At 37.6% G+C, this 11,248-nt stretch overlaps 1 protein-coding gene across 8 annotated transcripts in view; it reads left to right on the forward strand.

Moving 5' to 3' along the window:
• Nucleotides 1-2,657, forward strand: part of LOC121863303 (AMP deaminase 2-like) — a 176,902-nt gene extending 174,245 nt beyond the window's left edge. For all 8 annotated transcript variants that reach the window (XM_042361911.1, XM_042361918.1, XM_042361915.1 and 5 more), the window contains 2 exons: nt 1,100-1,197; nt 1,610-2,657. In XM_042361911.1, the coding sequence (XP_042217845.1) occupies nt 1,100-1,197; nt 1,610-1,745 (234 nt within the window). In that variant the 3' untranslated portion in view covers nt 1,746-2,657. The remainder of the gene's footprint in view (nt 1-1,099; nt 1,198-1,609) is intronic.
• Nucleotides 2,658-11,248: the final 8,591 nt, after the last annotated feature.

Below are 11,248 nucleotides of genomic sequence, written 5' to 3' on the forward strand. Positions count from 1 at the left end.
TATTCTTCTTTACCATATTCACAGTTAATACCACAAAATTGGAGAAATAGTAAGCAAAAATCGCGTTACAGCAAACAAACGTTCACATTTTACAAATATCATTCCTCTATTTATAAATCGGCGTAGAGCCAATTCGCGTTGTCAAAACACGCGTTATAGCAGAACTCACTGTAGGGGTTTGTCACTTATGTTGTTTTGTAGTATTAATGTTATGTTATCTCGCACTCAGGATGGGTTGGAGAAGGGAAAATCTTAATGGTGGTTTTCTTATATAAAATATATTACTGAATATACAAAACAGTCTGGTGCTGGGAGGTTGCTGCTTGGTAGAGGAGTTGCTGTGCAGGAGCTTCTTTAGAGGAGGTGTTGCGTGTTGCAGAGCTCTAGGTTGAATGTCCACTTCACGGCGAGACTGGGAGCTTAAATACCCGTCAGCGGCGTGGGGCGAGAAAGTAGCGTCGCGGAGTCGACCCCCAGTCTAGACGTTGTCAGAGAAACTTGGCACGACTCTAGGCGGCTAGCATTAGAGGAACTTCGCCGTAGCAGTTGTAGGGGAGAGTATCCACTACAATTTCGGTGGTTGAAGATTGACGACCGCACTGGGCATGATTGAAAGATGTCAGTATGCTGTCATAAGGTGTGATAGCGCCTTAATATGCTGCCTATATTTCACCATCTTTAGTTTTCCTGCCCCTTCACCACCTTTTCTCCCACCCTATTCTGTTTTCCAGCCAAACTTTTCCTACCCCTGCCCCTCTCACCAAGACTTGATGAAATTTATTTGAAGAACTGTGTTCGGGTTTAGTGCTTAATAGCACCCTTATTATACTTCATGAACATAAATGTAATTATAACATGAAGCATCTTAAAAAATTATAAACTCACTACTATAGACAAACATGGCCTGGCTTAGTCTAGTGCATCTGGTCCCTACACTGCCTGGGTTAAGCCTGCTCACAGAATCTGCAAGAGTTCAATTCCCACCAACAGGATGCTACATGTGGGTTACTTGGTGCTCTACTGGGAAAAGACATTTGAATATTGATAGATAAACTACTGTTTTTGTTGATTTACCTGGGCAAAACAATTATTGTTTCAGATGAAACAGTTTTGGATTGGACCAAACTTCACACGTGAAGGTGTGGCTGGAAATGACATCAAGCGGACCAATGTTCCTAACATCCGTGTAGCATACAGGTATGTACAATACTGTACTTTGAAATTTTATTGTTTTTAAATCTGTATTTTAAGATGGTGCTGATAATGACTGATATAGCTAGTACTGTATTTTCTTCATATAATAGCAAAGTATAATACAATAAACCCTTGTTATTTGTGGGATTAGGTTCCAAGGAATGGAATGAATAGGCAAAATCACGAATAGCAACTTATACTTCCATAATGCACTACTGTATGAGAAACTTAAGTCACCCATACTACCGGTAATCCCATTCATATGTGGTTAACTGATGCAGCATTCCCTATCAGCTTCAGATTAAAAGAGAACCATTTTTTCAGTATTGTATCTGGAAGTATTATTGTAGTCCTATGGCTGGTTAGTTCTTTAAGTCTTTGATAAATAATATTTTAAGAGTGGTAATTTTTTCAGACATGAAACACTGCTGGATGAACTTAATAATATCTTTCAACATCCCTGGGGTGTTAAGGAGGAAAACTACACTTTGCAATTTTATGGAGTTCTGTTGCCTCCAATCTGCAGGATAAGTCTTGACATATTTAATTAATATTAATAGAGAAGAATTATGAGATTTACCCCTCTTTACATTATAACAAGTATACTGAGGTATAATTATGTCTGCCCCTAATGAGGAGGACATGCAGTATTGGTTTTCTTGAAATTTCTTATTTTTCTTTCAAAACTTCAATTCAGGACCAGTTAACTTGAAACTTGGCAAGCTTGTACCTTGGTCCAATACATCTGGATACCCTTGTTCACTTTGGTAACTTCAAATATTATGTCGGGTCAAAGTTCAAACAACCCCAAAATTTATATTTTGAGCTGTAGTGTGGGACTCAATGGAGGAAAAATTTTGTTTTCACTTGAAAATGTTAACCTCTTTAATTTAGAGAAAGTCTTTAATAGCATATTGCTTCCAACTAGGGTGATCTGCAGATCTTATATTACTGTACATACTTTGGTCTGTTTTAGATAATTCTTGTAAAGTATAAGTTCTATAGTGTTAGAATAATAGTTTTATGAAGGAAATTCTATATAAATCATATTTTGTGTAAATAATTGTGGTAGGTTTTAAATTATATATAATGTATTAAATATATTTTATCAGGCAAAAGCTCTGTCTCGCATATTATATTTGGTAGGCGTGAAGAATGTTGCTAGCCAAGGGAAGTTAGAAATTGTATATGAATATTATTTAATAGATTATCTCCTATTAATAAGGTACATGTAAGTTATCTTATTTAGCTCATTTTAGATAACAATAAAGTTTGATCTTAAGTGCTTTAGCTTAAGAAATTTGATGGGTTTGAGCACATGTTTAGGCTGTTTGATCCTGTTCATCTGAGGAAGTATTATTAAAGTAAATAAATTCTTTCTCTGTTACAGGTTGACAATCCCTTATCCAAAATCCTTGGGGCCAGAGGAATTTCGGATTTTGGAATTTTCTAGGTTTTCAGAATGGTTATTTTTTTTTTCATAGATCACTGACCCACATCAGGGCCTGAGAATATAATAAAAATTATAATGATAATAATAATTCATAGGTCTAGGTCGTGTTTCTCACTGTTGATCTTTTTTTCATTCTTGTATTTCTTTATTATTATTATTATTATTTTATTATTTCAGTACTCCTGTATTATTGTTATTTTTATTAATTTTATTATTATATATTATTATTATTATTATTATTAATGTTATCATATTATTTTATTTTGGTGTACGTATTTTATTAAAAATTTATTTCTATGATATTATTATAATTATTATTACTATTATATTTTCGCCCCCTCCCCAGGCCCTGATATGGGTCAGTGATCTATATCGGTGCTAATCCCTGTTTAAAAAAAAAAAAAATAATAATTATTGCCCCCCCTCCAAAAAAGAACTTTCGGTTTTCAGAGCTTTTCGGTTTCGAATTTCGGATAAAGGGTTGTCAACCTGTATAGGGTTTTTAGCCATATTATCAGACTTCATTTTATACAGTAATTTAAATATAACTTTTATTACATTTTATCCTATTTCTTTTCACCCCTTTGTTCATATATTTCTAATTTTATTTTAATACATTTCTTCTGAAGCTGCACTCCTGTTTTCCAATGTTCACTTTTCTTCGTACAGGTAGTGACAGGTACTTCACTTTTTTGATAATTGAGCAAAAATGCATAAATCTTCACATGCTACAAGAACTGCCATTGGGCCCTGCTGTCACAGTAATTTCTCCCAATAGTTTCCATGATATAGCTGACTGCATTACTCTTGGGCCTTCATCATATAGAAAAACAAAAAACATAACTAAACAGAGTTGCTCCTGAGACTAGCAACTCTGATACACTGGTGAAATTTTAATCATGCTTACAGAGAAATTTTGGTCGCTGTCTGTTGCCAACATCTTAATTTTGTCGCGTAATTAGTATTAATTAAATATATCCATTGTATAGACCAGGTACACTGCCCACCCATCCCTAGTTGACCTGCAGCACATTAAAATCATGATTATGGCACAGCAAGAAATGTGGCAAAAAAAAATTTCATGAAAACCAGCATCCCACAGACCACAATGATATGAGCACTGTGGTGTAAATAAAATTTTTCCCTAATTAGTTTGCCACAAAAAGTGAACTATGACACAGCAGGAATTACTTTACTTCACTTCACATTATCCTCTTCACCACTGATCAATCTGTTAGCCATTGTACTTAAACATATGTGATGATCAGTTACTTTAGAAGGTTTGCTATTAGGTCTGTAAATCATAAAAGGTATGATGATTAGTTGCACCAAGTGCTGCTGTTAGGTATTCAGTGTTAAAAAGGTGTGTTGATAAGTTGCCATATACTGTACAGTAAATAAGTAAATCCTCTTTTTTTACATTGTTTTGGCAGAATATCACTAGTGAAAGAGGGAACATAATTCATTTCAAAAAGTATTGATTCATTCAAATATTGTTTAAAAAAACAGAAACATTTAAAGAAAACAATACACACAGACTACTGTACTTTGAAAGAATTCAAAACAATGCACAACAGTGATAACATTACTGTCATATTGGTTAAGACACAGCTATGTCTTGTGTATTTATTATGAATTGTCTGTTAGGCTGCAAATATGTAGTAAACATGAGTGAAAGCTACCAGCAAATGATATTGTTGACTCTGCATTCATTAAGACTTGGCGGTAACACTAGTATTTATGTGGACTCAGACCAAGACAGAAAAGCAAAGGCAATAAATTAATAATTTTTCCTCAATGTATACAAGAGAGGATGCAAATAGCCTACAGGTAATTGCTTTTGGGAAAAAACAGTTTGATACAGCACTGGGGTATACAGGGTTCTCAGAAGAATGTATTAGAACTAAATTATCTAAGCTAAAAGTCTTTGTCCAGAGAGTGTGCATCCCAGAATGTTGAGAGAATTGTGTAACAAGCTCTTGGAGCCCCCTAATATTTTTTTCTGCAGAGGTGAACAAGTGATCCCAATGATTGGAAATTAGCATTACATATACTGTATGTATAAGTCCTATATTCAAGAAGGGAGATTACCACTGCATAAATAATTACAGGCTTGTAAAATTGACCTGTAGTAGGTGAGTAAAGTATGATAGAACATTATATTTGATCCATAATGGAGTACTGTACTTACAACAGAACAATCTTGTGAAAGAATGCCTGCATAGGTTTATGCCCAGATACTCTTGCTTGACACAGTTACTGAAATTTCTGGGTGTGTGGATACACATATGTGGAGGTAATATTGTAAATATATACCTTGACTTTGGCAAGACGTTTGACATTGTATCTCACGAAAGGCTGAATATTAAACTGGAAGGATACAGAATTTGGGAAAATATCCTCGTACACTACAGTACTGTACTGTATTGATTGGAGAATTTTTTGCAATTGTAAACAATGTGTGGTGATTAATGGCATAAAATTGTCATGTGTATTAGTAACAAACAATGTACTAAAAAACAGAGTGCTTGAACTGATGTTTGTTTCTTTCATAAATTCTATGCCAGATGCTATTTATACTTCTATACAAATCTTTGCAAGTGATGCTAAACTGTTCAGATAAATTAAAAATTTAACATAGTGAATTATTACAGGAAGATCTCACTCAGCAAAAATATTGGTCAAAGGAATGGATGCTGAGATTCAACACTGCAAAATATTAGAGGATGCATTTTGGTCATACTATAGCAGTAGTAAGGAAGCATCACATCCCAATGTGATAAAAATATTTCCATAACTAAAACTAAATGTGATAAAAATTTCTGTTTTAAATTGACAACAAACTGTGCTTGGATCATTGCGAGAATAAGGTGAACCTTGCTAATAAACTGGTGGGATTCTTGTATGTGTAGCTCCTACACATCCTTGGATGGTCTGTCCCATGTAAAACTTCTCATAAGCGTAGTGCTTCCTTACTTGGAGTAATGTAATTTTCTTGTCTTGAGATACATGAAAGACTGCCAATTGATTGAGAACATTTAAAAAATGGCCACCAAACTGGTGCTGGCACCACATCTATTTTACTTTTAACTTTTTCGCCACTGATCGGCTCGTTAGCCACTTGGGTGGTTGGTCACATCTCTGATAACGACTGTTGGCAGATGCTGGGCATGCACTGGCTCCTGAATATATCGGAACCTGCTTCAGTGTTGGTCAAGTCTGGCCTTGAATGAGCTCTCACTCGGTGCCGTTAATGCTCTCCTCGCAATTGTTCCAAGAGTTCACAATTCTCACCCAAAAAATTTGCCCTCACATTTTTCTGGACTATAGTCACTAAAGGAAACTTGCATAGCTTACTTCTTTAGTGTAAGAATTGTGAACTCTTGGAATAACCTGCCAGAGGATATTCTGAAAATAAGTGACACTGTATTCGACATCCTCCAAATAATTTTTTTCCCTATACACCTGTACATGCATTGTTCGGATTTTCCCCATAGCCACAAAAAAAAAATTTACTCGCAAAGTGATTTACATAATTCTCCAGAGTTTGAAATTACACCCAGACATTGTTTGTGCTGCACACTGTCAGCAGGAGTAAGGTTTGTAAAGCGCAGAAGCTGTGAGTGTCAACAAATACATTTGGGACACATGTGCACTCCCTGCCACCCACCACTGTAATTTTCTTCACATTTTCACCATATTTTAGATAAGTTATAAGCACCATTACATCAGAATATGCAGAAAAAGTGTGTGTACATCTTCCATTGTACATTTCACTAATATAATGCAGGAAAAATGGCTGTATGGTAACAAACATGTGGTATTTGCTGTAGATTCACTGACGGGTCGAGTGTTAGTACTGTATCACCACAGTCTGTCTTCTAACCCTTCATTACGACTGTACTATAATATGAGCCCCATTGCATCAATATATGCACAGTAGTGTGTGTATGTTTATGTTAGTGGCTATTTTAGTAATATGTAATAGTAAATAAGCCAATTTTGGGCAGTAAATGATGGTAGACTGGGCTACCTGCCATCATATTTGTATAGTGTACTGTATATTATTTGGTAATGTCATTAGGCCTAGTCAGTATTTGCTGTGCAAGTTTGTGTTTCATCCAGTACAGTACTGCATGATGCATTCAAATTTCTCCTTTAGTTAATAACTACGGTGTATACTGCACCTAAATTTTTTTGTTTTGTTTTTTAATTATCTACTATCATTAGTGATCACACACACCGACAACTATAAACTTTGTCATAAATTGTGGTAGATCGGCTTAAAAATTCTGAAGGCATACATAGTTATAATACAAGGATCTGAATGTTCCTGAATTCCTTTTGACTTTATTGGAACAAACTGGGTCATTACTGTATGATGTATTGATCGACTACAATGATGTATATTTTTTAATAAATTTTCATAAAACCCTTCATTTTCTCAACATACCTTAGATTTATACCAATTTCAATGCTAGATATGAAAAGTTCATGTTATTTATACTTAGAAAAGGTAGTCAAAAAAGCCATATTATGAATTTCATTTTTTAGTGCCCAAATGACATCTTTAGAGAACCGAATTAATTGTCGGAAAGGTGATCTGGATTAGTAAAATATTTGGAGTATTGTAAATTTCCAAGTACAAATACCTACCACAGAAATAAATGGCAAATTAATAGATGTAATGAAAATAAAACAATAATAATCTGTAAAACACAAATAAAGATAGTTATTTATTTAAATAAGTGTTTACCTTTAATTTGAAAGGGCTCCTGGCTTTTGAAGGTGGTTTAGAGGCAGTGAAGGTAGAATAATAATGAGGGCAGTAATGGGCAGTTATTTTAACACTATCATATACTACAGCACAGTACTGTACTACTAAATCACTTATACAATACAATTTTGAGTCACTATCTCAAAAATCTGCACTAAGCACTTATAGTTTGTCATCAGATTATAAAATCTGTTGAGGTTCAGGAGGTGTAGTAATAACACTTGAGATCTGACACACCAATAAGACTTGAACCAGAATGGAAGGACCAGGAATCAACACATTGCTTGACATAGATTCAGAGGTGCTTGCCATGTGATCTGGATTATCTAACCAGTAAATAAATCAGCATGAGTATCTTGAATAATTAAAGTGTCCACAGAACATCTATTGAGAGCTGTGTTTGTGACTCAATAAAGTTGTTCAGCTTTGCACATATTATCAAAGGATTTTAAACAATTTCAATATTGTACAGTACAGCATTAAATTTTTCATAACACTGCCACTTATTTAGTCATTGTACTGTAATTTAAAGATATAATTTTATTTGGAAGAACAGTAATGTCAGAAATATTATAGTATTGAAATGCAAACTACAATTCAAGTTGTTCTGTGTAATGCTTTTGGTGACACAAATAGAATGAAAAATGCAATCAATATTAATGTACATAGTTCATAGAACAAATTTCAGATAATTGCATCTACTGTAAATTCTAGTTATTCTCTTTTAAGAAGAGCTAGTAAAAAGTAAGAAAACAGAAGGTATTAAAGGGGAGGAGATCTAATACCGTATACCTTCTTGTTTTACATACTACTTTGTGATCTGCCACACCTCACACTACTGGTAGACTCAGCAGTTTCACACATGTTTTGTGGGTAGTGGAGCATAATATGAATAATTAAGTGTTGAACAGACTAGCCATGCTAATGTGACTATGACACCTAGAGATATCAGGGATGTCACGCTGCCGGAAGACTGCTTTCGTCCACCTCTGCATTGGCCACAATGGCTGACTCATGGTTTTTTAATGGTCGAAGAAATGGCTGCTAAGATTCAATGCCACGAAGTGCAAGATGATGCACCTGGGGCATACCAAAGGTTAGGAGGCGTATCATTTGTCCCAACGGGATAAAGAAACTGCACTACTATACTTCCATTTTCTCAACTATATTTAGCCAAAGTTTAATAACTTAAACCTGCTTTTCCAACGTCAAGAATCTTCAATACAAGTATTGAACTTTACCGTGATGTATTGTGGAGTTACATGAAGAGAGATGAAGTGAACAGGATCTCAAATATAGATCCTGAAGACAACACAGAATTCCTCCCCCTTAATCAGATATATCTTGGGATAGAAGTTCATAGTCTCCTCCAGTCTGAAGAGTATAGGGACAGGAAACATATGATAGAAGATGTGATGAATAGGTGCAGGCAATTTATGAATATATCTTGCAAAGAAACGAAAAGAAGGTTTCCACTTGGTAATGCACCTATACAGATATGTTCTGTATTTTCAGTAGCAATTTTTTTAAAGGAGTAGTCGAGGGTGACAATGCCTTCAATGTTACCTTTAATCAGCGGTTCTCAACCTTTTTCACTCCATTCCCCTGTAGTGGATCCTCTCCCCTACAACTCCCAACTGAGCTCCGGCCGCGCGCCTACCAGCCAATCAGCGTACAGCCAGCTACGCCGAGAGACTAGGTCTATGTAGTGGACGTAGGGGTACGATCGCCGACCTAGTCTTGACCTTCAACTTCCAGCTCAGGATCAGAGCGTTTCACACCTTACGCTTCCGCTCCCGTGGTTGGCCCTTGCGCTACGGCCACCTCATATCCTGAGGTTCCGAAATCACATAAATACGGTCCCGGCTGACCAGGGAACTCATTCTGCACTCGGCTACCGGACCGGCAACATCTCTCAACAGCTCCTCACCACCCAGCTTCCTCAGAAACCTCCTCGCCCTACAGGACCTCTGAGCAAGCTACTCCTCACCTAGTCACTTCCAGCACTGCACTGCACAACAATATATATACAGAAAGTACATTGTGAGTTTCTATTCTACCTCATTCCTGAGTGTGAGATATCTACATGTACGTACGTTTGTGTACCCATACAAGAGAAAATAGACAACTAAAGAGAATTGACAACTGGCCACTTACAGTACACCACAAATTGGTGACCCCGGAGTGACCATTTGTGGGGTAATGAGATGTTTGGGTTCACACACAGGATGGGATGGAGAAAGGAAACTCACAATGTGCTCTCTGTATACATATTGTATTGGATGTACAGTGCAGCTTGGTGCTGAGAAGTGGCAGCGTGGTTACAAGCGTGATGTAGAGAGAGCTGGTTGGTGAAGATGCTCAGAGGAAGACCAGCTTGCGGGTCGCCATGCTCGCCGGCGTGAGCGAGGGCCGCCAGGCAGGAGGAGGAGGTGTTGCTTGCTAGTTGGTGTAGGTAGAAAGAGAGGTAGGGCACCACGAGGTCAGGTCTTATATAGCGGAGGTAGGCGTGGCTTAATAGTTGACCTCCGTGATGTATGGCGGCGCTGGTTGACCTAGACGACGAGGCATACACTGGGGAATTCGTGGGGTAGGCTACTCAGCGACAAGCGTTTGTAGGGGAGGAATCCACTACATTCCCCTTGAGGAATTTTCAACATCCTCGTGGCCTCCTTCATTTTTCTCCCAGAGCAGACAAACAGACAAGTGATAAAGACTAAAGAATGATAAAGAAGGACAGATAAATAGGGAAGAGTTAGAATGGCAAACACATACACACATTCACACACATAACATGCCCATGCACTCACACATACTGTCATACACAAACATGCACACAGGTAAACATTCACACTCAAACTAGCAATCTGAAGTGTACTTCCTGTAAGCAAGAACACGCCTCCTTTGACAAGCACTGCCCAACTTGAAAGAATGAGAAGAATAGTGAGTTATACCAATTTAGCACTAAAAATGGGAGCATTATATAAGTAAAAAATGAGTATGAACAACAATGGCACCAATAAATAAGGGAATAATTAATAAAGGAAGTGTAAAAATATTTCACCCACGTAAAGCAGCGACCACATGAATTATGAAGCAAAATAAGTAACACCAATTACGGAGTATATTAAGCTTGAGTCAAGCTCAAACACAATATATGGTTCAGAGACAATACACTCCACTGTTTTCGAAATGGTGTTGTAGTAGATTCCTCCCCTACAAACGCTTGTCGCTGAGTAGCCGACCCCGCGAATTCCCCAGTGTATGCTTCGTGGCCTAGGTCAAACAGCACTTACATGACGGAGGTCAACTATTAAGCCACGCCTACCTCCGCTATATAAGACCTGACCTCATGGTGACCTCGCTCTCTTTCGACCTACACCAACCAACAAGCAACACCTCCTCCTCCTCCGCCTGCCTGATGGTCCCGCCCCGCCAAGCAGCATGGCGACCCACAAGCTTGTCCTCCTCTGAGCACCCTCACCAACCAGCTTCTACTCAACGCTTGTAACCATGCTGCTTCCCAGCACCAAGCTGCATTGCACATCCAATACTACATGTATACAGAGAGCACATTGTGAGTTTCCTTTCTCCATCCCATCCTGAGTGTGAACCCAAACATTTCGTAACCCACAAATGGTGACCCCCGGAGATTCGCACTCACACAGGATGGAGGAGAAACCGATCACTCTCCCAGTCTTCAAGCAACATGGAAGACTGGCTTAACCACACAGAAGCAGCTCTCATCGGCTCAACAGCTACTGTCTCTACACCGCAGGTTAGACACCCTAGAGCAGCTCTGCAACTCTAAGCATACAGCCGCT

Source organism: Homarus americanus, unplaced genomic scaffold, assembly GCF_018991925.1.
Source record: "Homarus americanus isolate GMGI-L3 unplaced genomic scaffold, GMGI_Hamer_2.0 scaffold46197, whole genome shotgun sequence".
Taxonomy (NCBI): domain Eukaryota; kingdom Metazoa; phylum Arthropoda; class Malacostraca; order Decapoda; family Nephropidae; genus Homarus; species Homarus americanus.